A 27765-nucleotide genomic window follows, 5' to 3' on the forward strand; every position below is an offset into this window, starting at 1 on the left:
ATAATATTTATAGGCATTTAAAGGCAAAATACGATCAAGACGATGACGAAGCAGTGACTAGCGCGTGGTATTAAACAGACCGTTCTTGTTCCTGCTAAATAGGGTGTTTGTCCCTCGAGTTTCCGACGCCGCGACAGTGATGGAGGTGCTGGGTACTACGACCTGATGTTCGGAACTTCTGCTAGGACCCGTACACGCAGTCCACAGAATCAACCTCTCCTCAGTACTCCAGTGTGCTGGTTCAGCCACCGCCTGCTAGGCCTGAGCCATTAATTCACCGCCGTCCCAGCACCAACCAGCATGGCAATTCCTACACCGACGAATCTCCCTCTTTCACAGATGGCCAGCCTTTCGCAAGTGACCTTTCAGCATCCTCGCGTTCGGGACATTTTTGGTGGCCTTGCATTTGAAGACGCTGAGGACTGGCTTGATAAGTATGAAAGGATTGCTAAGGCCAACGACTGCAGCGCTGAACAAAAATATTTGCACGCTTATTGCGCACTAAAAGGCAGCTCTCGTACGTGGTTCTAAAACACCGAAGTGTGCTTCCACACGTGCAACGACTTTTGACGCCAGCTCCAAGATACATCCTCCAGTTCCGGCCATCTGGATCATGCACAATCACTTATCGAAGCCCGCCGTCAGAAACTCAACGAAAGCGTCACCATGAACGCTGAGGACATGGCCAGTTTATTTCGCCGAGCTGACCCCGATATGCCCGAGACTAAGAAAGTGCTCCATTTCATGCAAGGAATTAAAGAACAATTGTTTGCAGGCCTGGTGCAAAACCCACCAATGACGTTAGACGAATTCTTCATGGAGGCCGCTGTAATCTAGCGGTGCCTGCACATTGACCACCTGCCAAATAACACACCAATTAGCAGCGCCATTCAGAATACCACCACCAGCGAAATCTCTCCGTGAGAACTGATTGGCAGAATACTGCGTGAGAAACTACAAATCCTGGTTGCCTCTTCAAGCGAGCCAGCAGTCGCTTCTGCTGCATAAGTCGACCGCCATGAGCTGCTGCAAGCCTTTCCACCACCCGCGCCATACCCTAAACACGCCCGTTGAGCTGTGCTGATGTTGTTCGCCGTACTCCCCCTCTATCGCCGACCACATTGCCCGTTCCTGCACTGATCGAGACGTCGCGTTTGGAGGCCTTCCACATCCAGCAGGCCTTCCACTGAATTCGCTCGATGAGCGAATTCAGTGCCCTTTTCTCGGCCAATTGGAATCGCAGCACAGTCCGCAAAATCCCACCCGTGATGTTGTACCACCTCTCCAGACTCCGCCTCTCGTGTGCAACTTTCGACCCGCCCTCAATGCTATGCAGAGGTAATTTCAGTTGAAACCAGGGTCGAGGCTGTTACACGGAAATAGTCAGTGTTGGCTCTTTGTAGGCTTTAGTGTCGCCACCCTTGTCGAAAGAGTGCGGCGGTTGTGGTCACCCTGGAGGGGATGTTTTTTTGTCCACCTGCCAACAGTCTGCGCCGGGCCCCGTCGTGGCACAGACGGGCGCAGGTGCTTCGAGTGAAGCACACAGAGACGAGTGCTGCCTTTTAGGGACACGCGTGGCCGATGACCAATTGCAGTTTGGGGCTCAAGAACTTTTCATTCTTCAGCTCTGGGTCGTCGAATAGACGAAGATGCGACACATAATCGATTGTTAATTATTTCAGGTGACTCTGGTTTCATCGCCAGCTCTTTCGCGCCGACAAACGATAAAGCATGGATGGCATTCCATAGCAACACTCTCCCCAGTGAAGCACCCTTTCTTTAGAAGTACCACCAGGCATAATAGCAAGAAGCCGCGGCAGCAGGCGCCCGGCTGGCCCTATCTAACAGCAACTACCATTGCTGCAGCTTCCTTGTCCACTAAGGTTTTGTGCTCCGGTCGCCCATTTTCCATAATAACAGATGGAGGTCAACAATTTGAGGCCAGCCTATTCAGTGACCTGCTGCGTCTTCTTAGCACCGCAAGACTACGTACCACAGCCTAGCACCCACAATACAACAGCTTCGTTGAGTTCACCGTCACCTGAAGAAAGTGCACACAGCTCAAGACTCGCCTTCAGAGTGGGTTCAACACGTTCCCCTTACCTTTCTTGGCACACACGGTGTTGAAAGCTGACATAGGCTATTCAAGTGTCGAGCTTGCTTGTTACACCACCTTTCGTCTTCTATGCAACTTCGAAGCCACAGCTGCAGTGCCCTCAACCACGGATGTTACGCATTTGCACATCATGTTCCATTCCGTCTGCCCAGTTCCTACCAGAGCATTTGCACTTCTATTGTCTTACGTTTCTCCGGATCTTCGGGCAGAAACACATGTCTTTGTGGGACAGCCTACCGATCGTAAGCCCCTTGAACTGCGCTTCCGGGGCCCTTACCCCATGTCCGAACGCCGCAGCAACACATTTGTTATTTCCATCGATGGACGACCGGACACTATAGTGCTTGAACTCTTCAAGAGAGCCGTTACTGACGACCAGTCGGTACAACCATATTGCCCAAGCTACGACCCCGTCCATTCCATCGACTATCCTGTACAAGTGGCGCATGCCACAGCACATCCACTTGTGGCACCACGACGCGTCTCGTGTGCTCCACCGCTCGTCGGTAACACCTCCCCTCTGGGAGCACAGTCCACTGTAGCGGCTACACCTCCGTCAAGGCCGCGGCATTACCGCAGCAGCAGAGACGCGCAGGCTCACGCTGCATGCACTCGCGTTGGTGTCCGCCTGAACTCCGGACACCTGCTGGCGCAGTGATAATATAGTTTTCCTTTGGGCTTGACGTCCCTTCTCTACGCTCCACTCCGTCCAGGGCCCCACAAGATCACGGACGCACGTACTATGGTCTTGGTTCGAGGGAATGCTGGCGAGGGATAGCCGAGGCAGATGGTGGCTTGATGCGATGGCATCTCCTTGCGCGCGCAAGGGGGGGATGTGCGCGGGCTAGGAGGGGCGAATGGGGCAGGTTAGCACGCATATCCTCTTCTACTTTGGCGGCGCGCGCCCGGTTTTGGATCGTGGGTTAGAAGGCTTGGTGACCCGGCATAGCTGACAACTAAATGTGCGCTGTGTTCTCGAGCGCGTGGTTGGCGTTTAAGCTGGAGGCCACAAGAAGGGCAATTGGCTCGCCACGGCTGCCGCTCTTCATCATGTCAGCGTCCTGAAAACGAGTGTCCGCGGTCATCGAGTGGCATGCGTTCATGTATGTCTGGGCGCCCGTGACAGCATGAGTGCTAACTTATAAGCTAATGTTTACAGCAGTTTATTCAGTCGATTAAAGAAGTAACCTTCCTACACATAGCTGTCTAATAATTTGCTATCACAATCAATACTTAACCCTTCAGGCGAAACTGCGACTGTTTTAATTAGGCGTAACATGCGCCAACTTGCCAGATTGGTGTGAAGTACTACAGCTGGCACGTACTCGTGGGCAGTAGCACGAAAGCAAAACGTTACGCCCGTCTCTGCGACGCACGAAGATTTCCCATAAGCGCGGCCACTGGCGACACTCGAGTGCAAGAGAAACGTTTATTGCCACCACAGGATTTGTTGTTCGATTGTGCAGCGTTGCAAGAACGGTCCCCAACAATATCAAATTAAGTGCCCGCGGTTGTGTACACGCATTTAAAGAATTCCCACCAAAGGTGGGCTGTCAACAATTAGATGCCGAACAATGTCGCATGGGACATTATCCGAGGCTTCTTTTTAACCCGAGAGCCTCCGTGGCGAACTTCGCGGCTCACAAGTACGAGCAATAGACACTGCAGCCCAGACAGGACGGAGCTAGGGCGTTACACTGGAACCTCCGCTGGGCAGAAATCGCACTTAAGGCCGAAAACAGCCTTGCAGGACCAATAGCGTCTGTGACATCCTTGGCTATGGCCACTTTGTTAATCTACATGATGAATATGATAGCGTGCTTCAGGTTCCGACTCCAGTTTTGCGAGCGAGGCAGCATGAACTGAACAAGGCTTTCTTATGCTGCTTTGGCACACGCTCGGTGTAATGTTCCACCAAAATGCCCTTTTAGAGCGGGATGTCGCAGTGCACTGCTCTAGCCATAATTTGGCGCAGCTGTCCCAATGCTGACGAAGTAGTAAACTGTATCTCAAGGAGAAGTGAATGAATGAATGCTGAAGCGACGCGAGACTCACCACTGCTGATGCTTGCTGGTGGTTGCGTTGAGTCGGCTTCGCTGCGCAAACAGGGACACTCCGTACGAGTGGCTGGCCGGCTTGCAGAGTCGGACGGCGTGCCGTACGCTGCCATGTGCGCTCTGGTGCTGATGCACGGCCACCTGGCGATCGAGCCCAGAGGCGGCAGTCTGCTCATGAAGATTTGGGGAGACGAGTTTGGTGGATTACACTCTTGAAACATAAAATGGAGAGCGTCATCCTATTCAAGGCAGAGTGGGGCCATAAATGATGAAAAGAGAAAAACAACGAGAGGCTGGATTCGATCCGAATATCTATTTATCTGACTACTGGAGCTGCTGAGCATCGTGTTTTGAAAGCAAGATCCTCCTTGGCGACGTCAGATCTATTTGATATTCGTGGAATAAAAGTTATTGGCGAAGTTAGTCTCGTAATTTTGACTATTCGATGTATTGAGTGCATGTAGGACAATAAACAGAACGTGAAGATGTCAACTGGAAAGAAAAAGACAAGTTACTCTAGAGCTAGTACAGAGCAGTAAATATTACGTATTTGGCGCGAAAATGACGAAATTGAACCAAGATGGCCCCGATAGGCCGACAACAGAGGTAGTGCAATCTAAAAATGTGCGCGCATTCCGAAGGTATTGCTGTCTCAACAACGCACACATTACACTAATGCGCCCCGGAGGGGCTTGTCTTTCTTCGATGTGAATCACTGTTCAATGACCTTTTTTATTTACGTAGTTGATACATATCTACTTGTTTCTTTGACTGCAACTTATAATAGATGTGCGTTCCAAGAAATGATGAATGTACCCACGATTTTTTCATGAGCATTCCTGGAATGTAAAAGAAAACAATAAACAGTCTGACACAGGTGCGCAAAAGTACCAACTTGTTTTATCCCAGTGACGTAATTGGCGTCGTAGTCCTAGCGGTGAAAGAAAAAGGAAGCAGGGAAGTGTTGCCTTCCTTTTTCCGCTAATAATCAACCTAGAAAAAGAAGGATGGCTATATTATTCGGATTCAAGCAGTGAAATGGGCCTGCTGATACATTTTGACAAAATGTCAGGCGCAGAGAAACACGAGAATCAAAAAGAAGGCGTGGTGGACACATAGGCGCTAGTATCCACAGTGCTGTATAGCTCCTCCAACCAAGCCAAACTAAAAAATGTTATATTAACTAATAAATACTAACACGCTATATGTCACAAAAAGCACTAGCCGCTTAGTGAGTGAAGGTTGTAAAGTGATAGTACTTTTCACTATCTGCTGGGACTAGCAAATAATACTAACATAGTACTAAGTACTACATCCATGTTAATAATCCTCTGTCGTAATATTTACTACATCGGTACCGCCATTACAACTCCAAGTGTAATATTGCCAACGATACAGTGGGGCCTATTCGATTTCTAAGTCCCTCTTGCACGTAAGTCGAAGGGGATTGTAAAAACATAAGGTGATGATGATATGTAGTTTTTAATGGCGCAAGGACCAAGTGTTGCCAAAAAGCGTCAAGGCAGTGATGATGACTACACAGTTGACTAATGGCTGATGTGACGTGGCTGTAGAGAGGCCTAAAACTGAGAGCTACGAATCGCTTACGATACATAAGGAATAAAAATATAAGAATGACTGAAGTAGAAGCATAACAAGGTAAACTAATATATATAAGAAAAAGAGAACCGCATTCCTTCGCTATATATTGGGAGTCACTTATTGGTTTACGTAATGCTTGTCAAGGATATTAGGGCACAATTACTCCGGGTAGCAATGTACTACATAACAGCATCAAGCAACGCTCAACAAAAAGTCATCGCCCGAGCACTCCGTACAGATGGTTAACCCGCGAAACTGAAATGAGTGCGCCGGCGTTTATTTCTGGGTTAATCCCGACGGTTCATCAAATGACGGCTTGGTAGGCTGCCGGATCCTCGGTACGCAGTTGCTGCTTACACTCGGCTGCACGGGCCTGTTCTTGTCTTCCGGCTGCGGCACGGGCACGGCGTAGACGAGATTTTCCCCGGCTCTGCTCGCGGCATTGCTGATCAAAGGCTGCCTGCTCTTCAGGAGTAGGTATGATGCGTCGCCTACACATCTCGGAGGGAGGGAGAAACTGCTGCGCGTGCGCTCGGCTGCGAGGGAGAACAACGACGTCACTACTGGCACAGCCAATCGCACGCCTGTATTTTTTTTCATGCATGCGCATGGTGTTGCCCTGGAGTTTTCGGCGTACAGGTGACAGACGGACGGACTGAAAATCGGCTAGCCGCATACAGCTTCGCAGCAAAACACAGATACAGAACAACGACAATGACGACGGCGGTGCTACGCGACGCGCGATCTAAGACCGTCTTCAAGCGTATATACGGTGTCCTAAGTAACTTGTGCCAAAATTTAAAAAGACCCGAGTGCCACGTAGCTGGACAGGACCAAAGTCATGGTACTTTCTGTCGCTTGAGGCAAGTAAGCCCATTCTTCGTCTTTCACTTAATTATGTACTTAGTATTAATAATTAACTTTTCAAATATTATATTGAGAGAAAAATCTTCAATGAACAATTTTTGGCCATCATGAGAAAATTATCATCCATGTTTCTGTTGCTCTATACGTGCAACATATATTTCTTAAGCCTGAAGAAAGGCCGCCAAATCACGCGAGAAGTGCCATGTGAGTCGTCGCGGGGAACGTTTTTCGTGTGGAAGTTTTTTCGCATAAACGCCCCTTCCGATTGCCTTCTCCCCTTTTCATCCTGCGGAGTCCAATGTAGTCTTCACCAGGAAGAGGCAACGGTTGCAGAAAAAGTGAAACTAGGCACAAGACGAACTTAACCGACTGCAACAGACTGCGCGCACAAAAAGCCGAGTGCACCACTCTAGACAAACTTTCCAGCCTTCCTGCGTTCATCGCTGACCCTGGAGGGACGCACGCCTGACACACAAGGGCTTGCTGTAATTGTCCTGAAGCAGCCTCCCCGAGAGCCTGCATTGGGTCGACCTAGAAAACCATGGCCCCGCTTGCATCAAGATACGCAGAACATCACGTGACGAGTCGGTCGTCACCACCCACGTAGCATTGTTACCGGGAGGGGGCGTACTGCAGCTGCTTAAGCCTTCCGGTCAGATACCGATAGCACTTGGGCGATTCTCACACTTGCCCACTCCTACATTGAGACTACCTAATTATTTATTTCAATACCATCAAGCCGTCAATGCACGAAGGCGTAAGAGAAGGGAGTGGTGAATGCAATGTCATAGGCGGGGAAGTGGTTCCATTCACTGGCGGTCATTAGTATGCACAATTCTAACAAACAAATGACTTCGTCTTGCCCTAGAGGCAAAGTATTGATAAGCATAGAAAAGTACTAGACAGCTGCACGAAGAAAGGTTTTACATTTATGAGCTGTATGAGTTGCAGTAAACGCTCGTTCACTAATTAAATTAACAAACGCGGACGCGCGTAGGAGGACACGAGCAGGTCTCACTCGATCAACATCAACACTCGCTGTCGCCACGATGGCGGGAACAGCGGCGCGAACGATTTGTGTTGCTTTTTGCTTCAATGCGTCTCCGAAATTTGAGATGGCGCGACCTCCAACACTAGGAGTGCGCGAAACACTCGGCATTTCGGCTCGCCTAGCCTCTGTGCCTGCCACCTATTGCAAGCGATTCAGGGCGCCAGATAGAGATAGAGAGAGAAAAGTTTACTAAGTGTCCTTGCTGGGGTCAAGGGGGTGGAAGCGGGGAGAGGCGGCGGCGGCCATACTTTCCCCAGCCGGGCGGCGGCCATGGCCATCGTGCACATTTTCTAAGATACAGTAGCATCAAATTCTAATGATCGCATAATAACAAAAATCCACTTGACCCACTCCGTGAGAGTCAGTACAAGTGACAGACAAGGAACGATAATAAACTGGCCAAACGGTACTGATTCAAGTTCCAGTGTGGTACCATCGTTACAATGTGATAATATCATGCACAGCCGTTGTCATACTTAGCCCGAACATGCCTTTTAAGCGCCTTTTTGATTCTACTGCGAGGAGTGCAAGTTATTGCTCGATGGGCTGCCTCAAGTTTCCTATCTTAAGGCGTATTCTTTCTAAAACACACTGAATATCTGCTCTTTACAGTGGTTGTCCAAGTTAAACCACTAGAAATTTGTCTTCCATGCCCGTACTAAGTCTGACGGCAGGTGTTCATCACATTTGGGCACGATGTGCGCCGTGATGCGAAGCCCTGTTTTGTGTCCGGTTTCACTGCGTATGTCAAACTGCAGACCAGCCCAGAAAGCCCCTCCACACTGTTCGAAACAACACCGCAGGCAGATTGGGCTCCCCCCCCCCCCTTGACGGGCGCCTCTCGGAGCAGCAGGTTGTCCGTCACGCGCGACCCCTGGCCAACGCTGCCGGCCGCGTGCGGAACAAAGGTGCGGGGTCGCAGCACTGGGGCCGGCGACTCCGGGTCCGTCTGCGTGCAAGCCTGCGCGGCGCAACGACACCACGCTCGGCCACAGCGGAACGCCGCAAGTGTGACGCCGGCGTCGAGGTGCAGTTTGTACCGCACAGTTTCTTCGGCCGCGCTGGCTCATTCGCTGTGGCGTTGTGCTGCCGAGAACGAGGTCGCGGGCTTCATTCGCGGCCATGGCGGCGAGCTTTGTGTGCCCGAAAAGAACCTCAGGTGCTGCTAAATATTCCTCGCTCCCCAACCACGGCGTGCCTCAAAATGAGATTGTCATTCGATCGTCAAAATCCCAAATTTTTTTTTTGTCAAGCAGTTCCACAGAGCTCTTTCATTACACGAACGCTGAAACACCACAATATACCTTGAATTTTGACAAATGAAACAAGGACAGGAAAAAGGGAACACACATCGCGCAATAAAAAAAATTGATTTGACACTAAAGGAAACCCTTATGTAGATCTAGATTAAAAGAGAAGGCTTCGGTAACAAGAACGACAGAGAGCTGAGCTATTTGGTAAGGATTCATTATGCAAAATAGAAGTGAACGAGAACATGGCAATCATGGCAATAGAGGTGCCGCCACGTATCTTTCACTAGGATACCTCTCGTGTGACGGCAGAGGAGGTCACGTAAACGTTACGTCATCTCGTCCCTTTTGGCTCGGGCAATGGGACCTCTTTCGGTGGCTGTCTGCTAGATAAAGAAAGCCATATATGGCATCACGAGAAAAAAAAGACGATACATTTCTAGATGAAACACATATTGAGCAAAATGGGCGTATTAATTTCCTTCGCAGTCCCTTAATTTCCCCAAGTTTCACGTGCCACAACAGCGATCTGATTATGAGCCATGCCGTAGGATTACTTTAGGTCACTCGGGTTTATTTATCGTGCACCTACATTTCGATAGCCGTGCGTTTCTGCATTCCAGGCCCATCGAAACACCGACGCCGCGCCCACGACGTCGAGCTGGGCTAGCGCGGCGTGTCACAACGTGCATGTGGAATGAAATGACACGCTTATGTTGGGACTAAAATGTTGAGAACGATTCGTTGCTTCGTGACTCGCTCATGCACTCTTAGCACGGTAACGTTTATTGAATCAGATTTGTGCACTTTTAATCTATAAGTTAAACATCAACTTTTACAAATTTAACTTCTGTTAAAGGTAAGTAGGCGTGCACCTAAACTAGAGGTTACAACACTAACCGCTAGTATAGGCATACAGTATTGAGCGCCTTTGCCTAAATATAGAGGTTACTTGCTACAGTATACCGGTTGAACCATTAAAATGTTTACACAAAGCGGCTTGCTGGAGGTCCCAGATTGCCACCGCGCTGCGCATGCTCTGTATAGCTGGTGTCGCCTAGCAACGGGGACGCGGCTCTTCTTTCTTCCAGGCTTCTTTCTGCTCGCGCCTGTTCTTTCTTACGCGCTTCTTTCTGCGGCCATATTAGGGCTCATTCACACCGGCGACTTGAGGAGATGGCGCGCCCATTTGCGACTCGCGATCAAAAAGCGACCGAAGGCGACTGATGTTCACTCCAGCAAGCCCGGCTGAGCGCGAACCGCAAGTCGCAATCCCGGAGATTGTCGTTCTCAGCGAGAACTCTCGAAATCTACGCGGAATTTGCCGCGACGCGGGAGGAGGCCGGATTTAGACATATGAAAGATCACTTCCGGTGCGTCATTATTGGTTTATCAGTTTTGCGACCACGGTCGCGCGACTGCAAATTCACGCAGACGGCGACTGGCAAAAAACGGTCGCTTTTCGAAAAAAGCGACCGTTCGCGACCACTTGCGGCTGGTCGCTTTGCGAACAACTTGGTCGGGCGACCACTGTCAGTCGCCGGTGTGAATGAACCCTTAGGAAGCCTACAACCATGCGCGGAGAAATGTGCGCCCTCGGGGAGGGCGCCCCTTTTCGGACGCTCTTCTTTTGAGACGCTGCCTTTACACGCGCTTGCGCTTCAGAATAGTTCACGTGTCCACCTCGTGCGGTTTCCAGGGCAAAGTGTGTCCCTGTGTTCCTCTCAGCTTAAGAAAAAAGAACCATTGCATTCTGCAGGCAACTGAGACCTTACGCGTACCGCAACATCTCCTGTTCGACCTCCAGCATATGAATACATTAATGCCACCTACTCCCCTAAAAGGCGCAACAAAGGTGAGCGCGGGAGCTACAGATATTTCTTTACTTTCGTATGGTATATTGTAAGTGACAGACCCATATTCTTTTGGGTTACTATTGTGCAGCTGCTAATCAATAAATGACGCAAATTTTCGCTTTGCCAACGTCAAGTGTTCCGACCATTGGCTCGCGCTGTTGCTGTTTTTCTTCTCTTGCACATGCATGTGTGTTTACTCGGTGGATTGCTCCTAAGGTATTATTTAGCATGCGAAAATGAAAAGAAAAAATTAATCACAGCTGACTGATTTTCTTTTTTAATTTTTGCATGCGGAATGATACCTTTGGAACAATCCACACAGTAAACGCAAATGCATACGCAAGAGGAGAAAAACATCAACAGCCCGAGTCAAGGGTCTGAACGCTTGATGTTGTTCACGGGCAAAACAAAAATTTCCTTTATTAGTTGCTTAACAGCTGCAATATTGTACCCAAAAAGATTAGGCGTCTGTCACTTACTATGCCATTCGTAAGTAAAGATCTGTTCTCCCGCGCTCACCTTTGTTGTGCTTTTTGAGGGGTAGAGAACATTTTTTTTTCACTATATATCCTTGCGGTCCAATAGGAGATGCTACGGTTTGTGTAAATTCTAATTTGCCAACAAAACGCAGTATTTTTTTTTTTTTTTTTGCTTAGGCTGAGAGACACAGGGACACCCTTCGGTGTGGAAACCACACGAGGTGGACAGGTGAACTATTTCGAAGCGCGAGCGCGTGAAGAGACAGTGTCCATAAAGGACTGGCTGAGTGGCGTCCTCCGCAAGGGCTAACATTTCTCCGTGCACGGATGTAGTCTGCTTATTCCGGCCACGGAAAGAAGCATGCAAGCAAGAAGAGGCACACGCAAAGAGAAGCGCGAAAGAAGGAAATGACGCACCTATGTTGTTTGGCGAAAGCTGGCTGGGTGTACCATGCGCGGATTTGGCCTTTCTGGTACAAACCCAAGAGGTGGCGCGTCCCCGTAGCTAAGCTGCAAACGGCTCGGCGGACCATATAAAGAGCGGGGCCCATATAACATTATCTGCAAAAAACGGCTCAGCTGAATGGGGTAAAAAAGGTTAATGCCATTTAAATCACTTAAATCGTTGTATATCAACCAGCAAAGGGCTACTGCTAGTATCCTTTCAGATTTCTGACGAAATGAAACTCCCCGTGAGATAGTCTATTGCTCAACATTTGAGCAAATATGTAACGGTAATGTTCCCAACAAGACAGTTCAAAACACAATATCAAGGCCTGACGAGAAGGTACAGTTAGCTTGTATAAATATTTTGAGCATAAACTGACAGTTCCACAACTATAGTACAGGGTTGTTTAGAATGCAATATTCTTATTTGAAAATACAACATTGGATACACCACAAATACACCAGGCCTTGCTGGCACATGACTAGATTTGAACCTTCAAAAGAATAGTATCAGTCGCATAATATCACAGGAAATCACTTGTGTCATAACGCGGTGCTTTAGCCATGCATGTCATCATTAAAACCGTGTTAACTGTCTATGTAAAAGTTTGTACTGCAGTCAGGAACCAAGAAAACAAGGCAAAGGTTAAGTATATGAGATTGAAGGCACTAAAGCATGAATTGTACACTTGTGTTCAGATCCAGCTTGGACAGTGCCAGAAAAAAAAAAAAAAGCTTTACACATCCTGTGCAGCTTTAGAGCAGGACAATAAAGACGCTCCCAATGCAATGTAGTCAATGCAAAAAAATATACAGAGTTTCGGCTATGGCGACATCTAAAAAAGAAGACGGGGCCATAAGGTCATGCATGCTTCCAAGCCAATATAAATGTAAATTGGCATCAAGACTAAAAACTAGTCTTTCGGCCTACGTCTCAACAAAGATAACATAAAAAACAAATTTTGAAGTTAAAGCTCTATACATGTCCACGTAAGCACTGAAGGAAGCATTTTCTCTGTGCATGTGAGCAATAAGAATCTCTCAAAAGTGGTAACATTTGCATCATAATACACTATGAGCTATACATGACATCAGTGAAATACTGTTAACCGTCTGTATTAGTTTGCACTGCGGTTAGCAAACAAGAAAACCAGGAAAATTTGAACTGCACCATGATGTTACAGGCACAACAACAGGAATGGGACAGTTGTTATTGTATCACCTTTCAAGACCACACAAGTATTGTTGCACACCCTGGTGTACATTAAGAATATGGTTCCAAAGACACTCCAAATGCAATATAGCAAATGCACCATGATGTTACAGGCACAACATGAATGGGACAATTGTTATTATATCACCTTTCAAGACCACACAAGTATTGTTGCACACCCTGGTGTACATTAAGAATATGGTTCCAAAGACACTCCAAATGCAATATAGCAAATGCAAAAATGAAAGATTATAAATGTTTGATTATGGGTAACATCTGGAAAATAAACACTACCATAGAGCCATGTACAACGCTTCCAAGCCAATATTATATGGAAAGCGGGAGGGATACAAAAAATCAGCCTTTCATGCTGTAATTGAGCGAGAATAAAATTAAGAACGGATGTTGAAATTACACTTCTATACGTGTTCATGCCAGTAGTACAAGCAATGCTTGCATGCATGTGAACTAATACTAAAATCTTAGCAAATGCACTAGACGAATATGCAAAACGTGCTGACTAATATGTAGCAATGTAAAATAGTAAGATCATCACACTTGAATTGTGGCACTTGTATGACACAACACACACGCCACCACAAGTATCAAGTATTACCTTAAATAAAGTATAGCTCACTAGTTAACATTTGTAGGTATTCAAAGTAAATGCTCATATTTCAAATAGAAAATCAAGCCTACTGAGTTTGATCACGTTGTCACATACATTTCTATTGCTGGCACCACAAGTTTTCACTCTCAAAGTCAACTTTAAAGCACGCTGATCTTGTTAAACAGGCTATCGTCTAAGCATGATAGAAGCTTTTCGCCGTGTTTTGCTGCGATAATGTATCAGGATCACAGAAGGCCATGTGACACTAACAGGACACCTATGGCATCTATACATGCAATGTTCGTTTGTACGCGGACAGTTTGGGAACTCAAGGTTGCTCTCTTTTTTTTCTTCACGGCCATGAAGCAATAATGAAAAAAACCTTCGAGCACAGCGCTACGTGGCAGAGCACATTTATTGCTACAGAAGCACCAGGAATGATGCAAATAGACATAAATGTTGAAGATTCGTGTACAATATGTCTAAATAGAAATACATATAAGTTTTATACTATAATAAGGAAGACGATCTCAGCCCTGTTGACAGCACAATCGTGTCTGTTTGCGGCCAGTATGTCAGCTGTTAATTCCCCGATCTCCAGTGGAGCCTACAAGAATAGAATAGTAGTCTTAAACTCTTACATTTATTTGTTTAAGTCGCACTGCAAACAGCTATCAACATGTAATGAAAGAGGCATAAATTGCTCACGAACAGGCAAAATATTACCACTGAACATATAATTAAACAAGCAAAATTTAAGTATGTTCTATCAAGGACATTTCGGTAACAATAAACATTCAAGGTTAAATATTTAAAAAAACATTGATTAATTCAAACTAATCATCCAAATTAATTTCCAAGACAGTTAGTACTCCTCTTCAGTACAAATAACAACACCGGAAGAATGTGACGGTTTAACAGTAAAAACGCGATATCAAGTGATTACGAAATGAACTACTGCAATTATTATTCTTTAATTAAGAATAGTTTACAATTCATTGGTAAACATATTACCTTGTCAGTACAAAACACCAGTTCCGTGCGTGAGGTCTAATGCTGTGCGTACGCACAAAAGTGCAACATGTACTCGAGCTTTAAGAATAACCAACACGGTGACTCATACAGATGAAAACAAAACGTGTTTAGGAAGCGAGAGAGTAGTGCGCTTCAATAAAACTCAGTAGCGTAAGCATGAGCATGAATTGACGGTGAAATATACGACACACACACACCAGCAAATAAATAATTTAACAAATAGCATTGCTTACCTGGGTCACATTTATTGCTGCCTTCAGTATCTCTTACAGCAGTCACATCATAAGCGATGTTCACCACTCTCGCGTAAGCGAAGAACTTTTACCATGTTCCATCGCCAATTCGGGTCCTTGCAGCGGCTAGCGCCACGCAGCCCGCCAATATGTCGCAGCTTTACGGCGGCAGTGCTTCTTTTCAGCGGCTCGCGCACCTTTAGGAGTCTTTTTGGTAACTGTACCATGCGTCAAGAGCGACTAAGACACACAACACACTTGGTAAGCGCACACCACGAAATCGGAGAGCGTTTAAACGTGGTTAAAGCGATGAAACAACTCGCGACCCGACCGTTCCAAAAAGACCGCATCGGCGATGCTCTTCCCGGCATGCTCCTTGAGAGCTACACAAGGTAGAAGAAATACGACTGCGCTCGCGTTTGGCTGAAGCTGAAGAACGTTCGATTATGGCGTCTATCTATCGAGCGCAAATAAAAACAATAATCAAGCTACAGTCCCGCCAAAGTGTCACATAACAGCATATCAAGATTCTAATAATCTAGTTTAAAGATGTTGCTGTTCATTTGTATTTGTATATTTTCTCTCTGCTCATTTGGCCGGCCGCCATTGTGGCCTCACACCGTGAGTGCCCGTTGTTAGGATTGGCCTGCAGGGGTACTGCTCTGCAAAGCTATTTCGGCCCGCTGCACGTGCTTCGATCGACCCGCGGTGCTGGCGCCCTTCGGAGAACCAGCGAGGACGACAGCGCTAACCGACCATGCGCCTCGTTCGGAGAATCGGTGACGGCAGCAGGGCGGGCCACGTTTGGCGCCTCGTGTATTGCTGATTGATTCGCCGGGTCGTCATGGTCTCTCTCTGCAGCAAGAAGAGCTTTCCCTAACAAAAGGGTACTTTGCGGTACGGGGGCCCCAGGAGTCGTCACAGTCTGCTGACACTCGTGGCGACTACAGGAGAAAGGCAGCTCTGGAATTTAGAGGCGCAAGAGCATTCACCAACTCCTACAGCTATCGTATTGGAATGGCGGATTCACCAATGTGCGCTAAGTGCAAGTGTGAAGAGACCATCAGTCACCTTCTGTGCCACTGTTCTCGCTTCGATAATCAACGTGAGACTCTCCAGTGTGCCTTAAATAGACTGGATGACAGCCATTTACGGAAGCGAAGATCTTGGGCGCCTGGCCTCACAGTTCATTAGCTCAGAAAGCAGTTCGAGCGCTTTTTCGCTACCTGAGGGCAACAGACTTGAGTGTCCGACTATAGACATCCTACACCTAAGTTCTCTCTCTCTCTCTCTTTCACTCCCCATTTTCCTCCCCACGTGTAGGGTAGCAAACTGGACTCAGCCTGTTTAACCTCCCTGCCTTTCCGCCTTCCCTTCTCTCTCTCTCTCTAGAGGCGCAAGACAATGGGCAACCGGCAGCCACGCTGCGGGGGTCAGCTCGGGGAACCGACGCGCCTTTCAAGACTCAAGATAATGGACAACCAGTCGGTTAACTTCGATGACTGGTCGAACGGTTCTCTCACCTAGGGAACTAGGGACCAGTGGAGTGCTTATAAGCGGCTGTTGTCGGCTCCTAGTCAGTGCTCGTCGTCGTGCTCTGTGCTCGTGTTCGTGCGCGTGAGTTGTGTGCTCGTTTGCTGTATGTTCGTCTTGCGTGCGCCATTTGGGAGCCACGCTAAACTGTCGATGTATCTCTTTTTTAAAATGTAAATACTGCAAATAAACCCTGTACGCCTAGTTCCTCCCAAGTTCCTCTCTACGACCTACAATTCCTTCAACTGGTGGCAGCGGCGAGACCGTCCGACAAACTCCGACATCTGGATGCCAGCGATGGGGTCGACCTCCTCAAATCTTACATGTGGATGGCAGCGGTGAGATCGGCCTACGACTCGGAGACAGCAACGACAGCTCACAGACTTTGGCACATGGTGATTGACCGGTATCCTGATCAAGTTGGAGGTGACTTTGAGATTGACCACCTCTCGCAACTGACTGAATACGGCGGAGAAGGACTGGTAATATGGTGCTGCTTCAGTGGGTAAGCTTTTGTTTTTGGCTGTAAGATTTACCAGGCTTCAATTTCTCTGTGTGTGTAGATTTGCTTCGCTGGGATCTTTTACATGTATTCTGATTTGCGTGGGTATCGCAGCAAGCATTGTGTGACAGCAGAGCCAAAGCTTAAAGTAGCGACCATGGTCCTATTGTGTTTGTCGGGAGCTGACCTGTTGTGGTTGTGTGAAGAGCTCGAGGTAGTCGTAGAGGAGGACTTGACGGAATCAGACATTCGTAAAACCATTCTGCAAAGTGGCAATGATTTGAAATTCATAGAACAAATTGGTAAATGAATTCTAAGCGAAAGACAGGAACATGAATCAATTAGCCAAGAACGCCAAGAGCGCGAGCGAAAATGCCCAGAGCGTGAACAGGAAATGGCAGCAGTGAACAAAGAGATACAGGATTTGCAGCAGTTAAACGCACGAAATCAACAACGGCTTGAGAAACCTGTAGGCTGGACGCAGCGAAAGTGGCAGGAAGTTGATAGTATATTTCAGTTGAAAGCCGGGAGAAGTAGTAGCAGCTGCGAGATTAGCAGCACGTTCGTAGGTGAACTCGAAGTGTTAGCAGCTAACGATGCCATAATGGCAACAGAGGCCGTTAAAGGCCGTAGTGAGAGCGACGAGGTGCTGTGCCAACAGAGCACTCTACAGGCAGCTAGGCCAGCTGCGAATGAATTGGCACAGTTACAGCGCGTGTGCGTCGCTTGTAATGTTAGCGAGGTTGCTAACGAAGTACAGAGTACTGCTGACCCGACAGACGCGACCACCCATGTCGAGTCAGATCTGCGTGCCGAAGAGAAGTGAAAGCTGGACGATGTAGTTGAGGGTAGTTTTCAGGATTGCGAGCTGCGTAGCTCAAGGGAAGATAACTGCATTGTTCAGGGATTGGTGCAGCTCTCCGCCCATCTAGGTAGCCAAGAGAGGGATGATTTAGTTAAGAATCATTCGGAATGTGCGGGTGAGACAGCGATCGAGATCGACGGGCTGTGTGCCGATGCGTAGCGCGAGCTGGGCAATGCAGTAGAGGGCAGTTCGCAGGAGTGCGAGTTGCATAGCTCGAGTAAAGACTGCTGCATTGTTCCAGAGTCGGTTGAGCTGTCCGCCAGTCGAGGCAAGGAGAGAGTAGATTTAAATGATAATCACACAGACTATGCGGGTAGGAGACCGATCCGGGCCGACGAGATGTGTACCGGCCAGCACGAGGCGCGAGAGGGCGGCATGAAAGGGAATTCAAAGAGAAAGCGCCGCAGAGAGAAGCGCCGTAATGATAGGAAAGCGGCAAATAAAGTAGCGCAGCCATAGACGGCGACAGGCGCAAAAAGGCAGGTCGCGAGGAAAAGAAAGGTGCGGTCGTCGTTGACGATGTTGGCGCATTAAGCACGTTCGAGCCACCGGTCAAAAAGAGACCGAGAAGCATGTTCTGCACGAACGTGGACAAAGGGCACGGAGCAGTTACGTTCCTCGTCGTTCCGTCGTTCTTTTCAAAGTTCAGCGTGTAGTACGAAGAAGCGCAAGGTGGCAGGACGAGACGAGGTGATAAGGAGTCACGACGCGGTCAGTCGGGTTCGTAATGAAAGCGGGGCGCCAGGACGCAAATTGGTAGGACACTGTAGCGTCTTGGAGGAGCTGATAGTGTGTCAGCCCTTTTGTTGTTCCTCGGTAGCCAGAGTAGCTTTCGAACCGCGGCCACCTCGAGTACGGCTCAAAATTTATGAGTCAGTCGAAAATGCTGGGAACGGGAGGCTAAGAGAGCTTCCGTAGAAGTAAAACATGTTCTTTCTTCTTTAGCAATGGAAAATTTTCGCGATTTAAGACTAAGGTTTATTTCAATATGTAGGATATGAGCTTTGTTTATGTTTTGTTTGAGAAGCTCGTGATTTGAAAGATGCGTTTTATGAAAACCTGTAGTTTCACGAGGTGTTCATTAATGAGTAGATAGGCTCTTTTTTTGCGTGTGCGTGAGTAACCTCAGTGTCAAGGTTATCAGTGAGAGACCTATGGTAACGCGTTTGTGTATTAGTTAACCTTCTTTTTTTTATAAGTGCTTTTGTATTTTCTAAGGTTAAGCGCGTACATTTTCAGTTGGTGCATCATTTGCACTGAGAAGCGTTCGTAGTTCCATTAGCGCGTGTCCTGTGCGGACGGAAGGAAGCAGAAGGTATATTATGACTGGGTTGCTCGTGTGTGTTGAGGGCGGCCGTATTCCGACTTCTCTAATAAGCGTCCGTGGAACGAGTTATTAGCAGACACATTTTTAAGGGTTCTGCGGAGTGCAGGAGTTACGCAAATTTAGTTGTTCGATTAAAGTACGTGTCCTGTATGGACTAAAGGTACAAATGTGAGTAAGCGTGATGAAATGCTTTCGTACGACGCAAGTACGCGTTCGGAATAGGGACCACAAAGCTAGCGCGATTGTAATTACGTACCTGTGGAGTTCACCAGACTGTTCAGTGGCACCAGTACGTGCGATAAATACGCCACTGCGATAGGGTAAGAACAGGCTGTTCGTGAAGTTAGGCTGCTTATGTTCGGGTATTGGTGGTTGAGGGCCTTCGGTTAGTTATGCGTAAACCTTTACTCTTATGCAGGGCGACGGTCAGGTTTGGTCGAAATCAAGAGGAACGTGAACGCTCGCTTTGGCGGCACGAAATTTTGGGGCGAAATTTTGGGTTCCCAGTTGAGTGGCTTGCATGGAAATTTTGACAGGAAGCCTGGTGGGTTAACAGCTGATTCCGGGCGTTCGCACGCTGAGTGGTAGTGTGTTGCCGGGATCGACTCTTCTGTGCCAGTTGTTGTGAGATGGTTGAAGGCATTCCAAGTGCGCAGGGGTTGAAGAGAGCAAAGCCATTTTCTTGCTCGCCAGCCATTCTCTTCCTGCCCAGCGGTTGTCAGCACTGGCCAGGCGAGATCTTCCGGGCCATGGAGGAGCTGTGGATCGGCCTGCAGGAATACTGCTCTGCAAAGCTATTTCAGCCCGCTGCACGTGCTTCGGTTGACCCGCGGTGCTGGCGCCCTTCGGAGAACCAGCGAGGACGACAGCGCTAACCGACCATGCGCCTCGTTCGGAGAATCGGTGACGGCAGCAGGGTGGGCCATGTATGGCGCCCCGTGTATTGTTGGGTGATTTGCCGGGTCGTCGTGGTCTCTATCTGCAGCAAGAAGAGGTTGCCCTAACAAAAGGGTGCTTTGCGGTTCGGGGCCCCCAGGATTCGTCACAGTCTGCTGACACTCGTGGCGACTACAGGAGAAAGGCAGCTCTGAAATTTAGAGGCGCAGGACAATGGGCAACTGGCAGCCGCGCTGCGGGGGTCAGCTCAGGGAACCGACGCGCCTTTCAAGACTTAAGATAATGGACAACCGGCGGGTCAACTTCAATGACTGGTCGAACGATTCTCTCACCTAGGGGACTAGGGACCAATGGAGTGCTAATAAGCGGCCAATGTCGGCTGGTAGTCAGTGCTCGTCGTCGTGCTCTGTGCTCGTGTTAGTGCTCGTGAGCTGTGTGCTCGTTTGCTGTGTGTTCTTCTTGCGTGCTCCATTTGGGAGCCACGCTAGACTGTCGATGTATCTCTTGTTTAAAATTTAAATCCTGTAAATAAACCATGTAGGCCTAGTTCCTCCCAAGTTCCTCTCTACGACCTACAACTCCTTCAACTGGTGGCAGCGGCGAGATTGTCCGACAAACTCCGACATCTGGATGCCAGCGGTGGGATCGACCTCCTCAAATCATACACCGTTCATCTCTCTACGAGACCTTACTGGAGCAGCTGTCGCCCGCTGTCATGTGAATGTAGCGGCGTTATTATCGCGTGTTAGCGAGCGAGCAAAAGCGGTGCGTGTCTGGCGTTCTATATAAGGAACCCGACATTTGCTACAGTTTAGGAACCACCTCCTATTATGCGTTAGAAAGGAAAAAATACAAGAAACACAGAGGCGTATTACGTTCTGCTGCAGTGTACAAAACATTTTTCTCCCCTACGGAATAGTTCTTGGGCCTGCTCGGCGCTTTCATTCTGTCGGTTGTCGAGCTTTTACGGTATTCCAGCGTGCACCCGCATGAACCCTTCAGTGTGCGTCCTGCTGTCAAATGGTGCCGTGTTTCTGAAGATTCCAAGCGCGACTAAAGGAAGCGTTGATGCTCAAATAAAAAAAAAGAATATTGGGTACAAATGTATATTCAATCACCATAATGCATATGCGTTTAGTTTTTCTGCAGGCACGTTTTATAGCACAGCATAAAATGCAGGCAGAGATAGCGGTAGGCTTTCCACCACACTGAACCGTAGTTATAATTTATGCCGCAGCATCGTTCGCCACAATATTCTCCGATGTATGTTTCATGTTTCTATGGCTTGCTTTTACGTTTTAATAGCACGTATGCAGTATATAAATTTGGTCACGGAATTGTTGCTGGTTGACTTGAGCATGCGCTCGTGCAAGATTTAAGCTTTTGTTTTATATTGCGAAAACAAACATTCCGACTGGAAACATAACATCTTAATTTAGCCGAACCTGCCTCCGTCTCGCGGCCGCACACCATATTTTACACCTTAGTCCTGGCTGAAAATATGATATCAGAATTGCCAATGTGACACAATAATCGGCAAACTTCCAGTCCATACAATAGGTCCCCTGAGCCACGAATTACAACTTTCTTTATATAAGTTACAATCTAAAGGTTACGAGACATTTGGCGTTGAAGTAACATCTAAAATAGCATACTTCGACACGTAACTTCTAGCCACAACTGAAATTAACAAAAACATAAATATCAAGTTGGTTTAGTAACCTCGTAACCTTTATGTAATAGGTTACTTGGAAATAAAGGTAAACCTAAACGTTACCGTGCTAAGAGTGTAGTTTTCTGTATAGCGTAAGTTTCGTGGGCCGATCCCGGACATAGTGCGGTCTAAAAATGTGCCCAGATCCCGGTTCAATGGATGTAGCTGCATGGATAACTGTATGCGTGAATGTATGCGTAACCATATCAATAAACTGCATGCGTGGTGCTTGTATTGTAGTTGTTTTTTCTTTCCCTTATGATCTAAATTGCATTCATGATTTGCATCTTTGCTGTAGTGTTAGTAGGCAAGTTCGAATATGGCTTCGAAAGGCTTCTCTATGTCGACGGTGCGGATGGAAAGCATAACGCGACGCGGACACAGAACGGCAACAAAAGGACCGTGTATATTGGAAAGTGCGAAAGCATTTTTGAAAGTCGAGCCGATTAGCCGTCGGAAGGCACCCAGATAGTATGTGTTGGAAAACAAAATTATCGCGTTTTACGGACCCAACGCACTATTTGATTATGAGGCACATCGTAGTGAGGGACTCCAGAATAATATGAACCACCAGAAGTTCTTCAACGTGCACCTAAATTTATGTACACGGGTGCTATCGCCCCCATCGAAATGCGGCCGCCGTGGCCGGGATTCGATCCCGCGTCCTTGTAGCAGGCCCAACAGCATAGCCACTAGGCTTCTACGGCGGGTCGTGTCGGACACGAACGCGGCAGCGAACTTAACGCCACTTCAATCGTCGTCCGTCCAACTCGTGCGCTTGATATCGGCACGGATCACTAATGGGCCACCTGTACCTGCGAGCGTATTATCGGCAAGCATTCCACGACCACTTGCGGCCCGTTGCCACATAGGCCAGCGGCTAGTTTTCGTCGCGGCCACGCTACCTAGGCAAATAGTCCTTATCAGTGCTGCGTCATTGGGCGTCGGCGACCTAAATTAGGGTTTGGTGCGACACTCGGGAAACACGTAAACCGCCTCGCCAAGGAAAGCGAGTTTAAGGGATAACATCAAGCTTTGCGACACACCTTACTCTCATTCCAGATGCCGTTCGCAGAGACACATCTGTTGTCAGGATTGGGGGCTCAATCCTATCGCTCGTAACCCGTTGTCAAGATTAGAGTCGGGCATGAATTAGAAGGTAGCTGGCCGATGCCGTCGTCCAACTTATCCACGCTGAGGACGTTGATGAAGGAAGGACTTCTGCTAATCGAGGATGAAGAATATGGGTTTATATATAGTATCTACATGCAGTTCATCAGTCTAGCATGGTTGCGAGAGAAAGTACATCAGTCTAATATGACTGCTTGAGAAGGTGCACTGAGCCGCCGCACAACAGCGGTTTATAAACACTCGGTCCCCCACTCGATCCCAAGGTGACGGAAACGTTCGTCCAGTCATCGTAAACAAGTAATCTCTCTGCGGGACGGTTTACACACACACACTCACACACACACACTTCTTTGCGCGAGGTTCACGGTCCGGAGCCGACGTCAGACGGACTTCGTAGAGCTCGGGGCTTGTGTCAGGAAAGGTGCCTTTTATTCCCCGAGCTGACCCCCGCAGTGCGGCCGGGTGAACATCGTCTTGCGTCTTTGACAGCGCGTGGGAAGGGGCCTTCGTAGACGTTCCCGCGGCAACTCACCTGCTCATAGCCGAACAAGTCGGCGTTAGTGCGTTCGGTAACAATAGTTGGTGCGCCGATCGCATTCAGTCACAACGGCGACGAGGCTAGAGCGTAGCAGTGGCGTTCCAAGAAAGTTGACGTCGCCGTCGCAACTGGCTGACAAAATTTGCACCTCTGCTGGGCCGTTCTTAATAGCGCCTCCGTAGCCCGGAAAATCTCGACTGTCCAGCGGTGACAACCGCTGGGCAGGAAGAGAACGGCTGGTGGCCAGGCGGTGAGGTCTTGGGTCGCATCAACCACTTGTGTAACGATGTCACCGCCATAAAACATTCCACAAGGACAGACAACTGCAAAACGAACCCCACAACACGGCTCTGCGCCGAGATGACGTACCTGGGCTCTAACTTAGGCCCGCTAGGCTTGAAAGAAAACATAAGTGCAGAAACAAAAAATGCTGCATTTAGCTATGCCAATTTTGGAAGCAATTTCGTGCTCACAAATTCAGCAATCATGGAGGGAATCCTGCTAAATGAGAGGGGATCTTCTTAGCTTAAGAAAATTAACACTAGTAACCATAAAATTTAGGCAGGACCCTCAAACGCAGAAATCAAATTAGCCTGCATGCTCAAACCATCCGCATTGCTATGCAACTTTCTCTTCTTATTTCTAACGGACAAGCTGTACTCTTGGAGAGTGAGGCTCCATCGGAGCAAGCGGCCATTTTTGTATGACATTTGATTTAGCCACTTCAGAGGATAGTGGTCGGTCTCAAAGTGAACTTCGCTCCATCCAAGTAACACGACAACTTCTGGGCGGCCCAAACTAAACAAGCGCATTCCTTCTCTGAAGCGCTGCAGGCTTCCTCTCTTACAGCTAGTTTACGGCTGGAATAGAGGATAGGATGCTCCTCGTTATGGTCGCCGACCTAAGTACCACGCCCATACCTCTGTCGCTTGCGTCGCATTGAACTATGAATTCCTTCGTGTAGTCTGCCGCGCGAAGCACAGGACGAGAAACCAATAGCGTTTTCAAACTTTGGAAACCGTTCTCTTTGTCCTTATCCCAGTGTACGTTACTCGGTGCTCTCTTTCGGAGGGCGTCCGTTAATGGACTTGCCATTTGCGAGTAATTCGGAATGTACCGTTGATAGTACCCCTCAAGTCCCAAAAATGAACGAAGGTCTGTTTTCGCGCGCGGCTGAGAAAATTGTCCAATCGTAGCTATTTTCAGCTCGGCCGGCCGTCTCGTGCCTTGGCTGACAACATGGCCCAGATAAGTAACCTGTGAACAACCAAATCTACACTTTTCCGCTTTCATCGTTAAGCCGGCTTCCCTCCACCATGACAACACCTGTTTGAGGTGCGGTACGTGTTGTTCCCAGCTGTCCGAAAAAAAAAATTGCTACATCTTCCAGATATGTCAAGGCGAACTCCTGCAAGTCTTTTAGGACAATATTAATTAACTTAGAGAAGCTAAACGGCGCGTTCTTCAGCCCGAAGCTGAGTGCGAGAGGGCGAAAAGTGCCTACAGGTGAGATGAATGTGGCATAGCGGCTGGCACTTTCTGAAAGGGGAACTTGCCAGTACTCCCGCACGAGATCTATAGTTCAAATGTATTTAGCAGCGCTAACTCTTTCAATTCGTTCCTCAATGTTGGGTATCGAGTACGGCTCATCCCTAGTGATGGTATTTAACTTCGTGTAGTCAACACACGGACGAGGGTCCTTGTTAGGGGTTTCTACCAGTATTAGCGGTGACGTGTAGTCACTCTCAGCGGGCTCAATAACTCCCAACTCTAGCATGCGCTGTATCTCTGCCTCCATAATCTCTCTCTGTCTTGGACACACCCTGTAAGGTTTTGATCTTACGGGTTCGGTTGATGTCAGCTCTATTTCATGCGTGAATAGTTCGGTTCTACCTGGCGGATCGCTCAATCTGTCGAGATATTCACCTAACACCCCTTTTAGCTCATCTAGCTGCTCGTGTCTTAGAGCGTGCGAGCTTACCGAATGTTTTACTACTTCTTCTAGGCCGATTTCAGAGTTGGAGGTCGCCCTATACTCCTTAAACTTGGTACTAGTGCCATCCTGCTCTTTGATGGTATAGTTAACGACTCCGCGCCGCTCTACATACGGCTTCATCAAATTGCAGTGATATATCCTCGCCTCCTTCCTGCGACCTGGCATTTTCAGAACATAGTTAGTATCTGAAAGTTGGTGCAACACTTTAACGGGCTCGTCCCAGTGAACTTCAAGCTTGTTCTTTCTTGAAGATTTGAGGATCATTACCTGGTCTCCGGCGTTAAACGTACGAAGCCTCGCATTCTTGTCGTAATAGAATTTGGCGTTCTTTTGAGCTACTCCCATGTTCTTTCCGACTAGTTCTTGGGTTGCGCGTAGCCGTTCCAGCATATATAGCACGTATTCAACCACGGTAGGACTCTCTCTTCTTTCTTCCCACATCTCTCTTAACATTCTCAGTGGAGAACGGAGTGTCCTTCCATACACTAGTTCTGCTGGCGAGAACCCTGTCGCTTCATGTGGAACCGTTCGCAAAGCAAACAAAGTTGCCGGCAGAAAGTTCTCCCAGTCCTCTTTGTGCTCGTAACAGAGCGCACGCAAAACTCGCTTAAGCACCGAATGCCGCCTCTCTACACTGTTTGACGAGGGTGATAGACGGAACTGTGTATTAACTTTACCCCGCACTTTTGAAAGAATGTGGAAGTCAGTGCGCTGGTGAATACTGACCCTTGATCCACCTGAATTTCGGCTGGAAACGCAACTCGTGCAAACGCTGTCAAAAGCGCGTCTACTACTTCGGTGGAGCTGAGCTCTTTCAGAGGGATTGCTTCTGGAAACTTTGTAGCCGGACACAGCATGGTAAACAAGTACCTTTAACCCGATTTTGTTTTTGGTAAAGGCCCTACCGTGTCTATCACAAGTCGTCTGGAAGGTTCTGTTATTAAGAACACTACCTTTAGTGGAGCTTTCCATGTCTCTCCTGGTTTACCCGAGCGCTGGCAGGCGTCGCATGATCTTACAAAGTTTTCGACGTCCTTGAAACAACCAGGCCAAAAGTATTCCATAAGCAATCTTTCCTTTGATTTGTTTATGCTTAGTTGGCCGGACCACCCATTTCCATGACATAGACTCAAAAGGTCCTCCCTATACTTAGTAGGTACGGCTAACTGATCTAAAATCGTACCCTTTCGATCTTTGTAGTTCCGATACAACAATCATCCTCTCTCGTGTTTCGTGACGTTGCGCCTAGCCATTCCTTCTTTAGCTGTGTGGTATAATTTAGCTAAGCTGTCCTTCTTTTGCTCCGCTGCCAGTGACTCTCTGTCCACACGTAAGCGCTTATCAAAGTTCTTTGAGGCCGTTGATATTAACGACCCTGTCTCGCTTGCGATTGCGCCAGTTTGGTCTTCCTGCATGCTTGAACTTTGACACTCAAGCGCTACGCCCTCATTGAGCTGGTCAGCTGGCCGGCTCTCCTCAACTGTGTTTTTTTTTTCCCTCGGGCCTAGCTCGGATTCGGGCATTGAAGTCATCCCTTTTGCTGCTTCCGCTGCAGTAGCTTGTGCAGTTTCAGCCGAAAACGTCGCGATCATACGAGCTTAGCCTCGCGTCAATGCCTATACTACGCCCTCTCCCAATTTAAGTCATTTGTCACGCAGTAACTGATTTGAACAATTCGAAAAAATGTAAGGGTACTGTAGTGACTAAAATCTGGAAACTGCAGCCTCGGTCACTAGCTCCCCGAATCGTCCACTGATTTTTACTTTTGCCATGGGCAGACACACGCTGTGTTCTTCTACAACCTGTTTGATCCATGCTACCTCTCCGGTGAAGTCATCTACCGTCACGTAAGACGGATGGACAATGCCCATCGTGCCGGCACTATCTCTTAGCACTCGGCATGGTTTGCCATTAACTTGCAGGTCGTGAAGATATGGGCTTAAAAGTTCCTTATTCTCGTCTTTTTCCTCCACGTAGGGGAAAAGTACGCTACGCTTTCCACAGTTCACAGCGATATGTCCCAGTTTGTGACACTTATAACAGCGGATCGGCCTAAAAGATTCCAATTTTCTTTTCTGTTCCTTTTGTGCGGTTTCTCCATTAAGTTTCTCCTCGCTCTTTTCTGCGGGATTTTCCTCCACGTCTACAGGCTCCGATCGTCTTGTCTGCGAACCCTTTTTGAACGGAAATGGTTTCCGCGGTCCATTTCGACCATCCCAATTTCCGTCCTCGGCGTTCAACTTTCTACGCGTTGCGTACTCTTCGGCTCATTCAGCCGCCCTTTCCACAGCGTTTACATTCCGTCTGTCTTGCACCCACAGTTTCACAGCTTGTGGGATGCTTTTGTAAAACTGCTCTAGACACATGCATTCAATGATCACATCTCTGCGATCGTACGTTTCGGCGCTTTTCAGCCACTCGAATAGGTTGGCCTTTAAGCTGTATG

The 27765-nt window shown here is 48.1% G+C and overlaps 1 protein-coding gene and 1 pseudogene across 3 annotated transcripts in view; both read right to left on the reverse strand.

Moving 5' to 3' along the window:
• The window catches only part of LOC126535619 (uncharacterized), a 381164-nt gene that overhangs the window by 118268 nt on the left and 235131 nt on the right, over window positions 1-27765 (reverse strand). For all 3 annotated transcript variants that reach the window (XM_055073166.2, XM_055073165.2, XM_055073168.2), the window contains exon 10: window positions 4172-4341. In XM_055073166.2, coding sequence (XP_054929141.2) covers window positions 4172-4341 — 170 coding nt within the window. The remainder of the gene's footprint in view (window positions 1-4171; window positions 4342-27765) is intronic.
• Window positions 22405-27190, reverse strand: LOC140219453 (uncharacterized; annotated as a pseudogene).

The sequence above is a fragment of the Dermacentor andersoni genome, chromosome 7, assembly GCF_023375885.2.
Source record: "Dermacentor andersoni chromosome 7, qqDerAnde1_hic_scaffold, whole genome shotgun sequence".
NCBI classification, from domain to species: Eukaryota; Metazoa; Arthropoda; class Arachnida; order Ixodida; family Ixodidae; genus Dermacentor; species Dermacentor andersoni.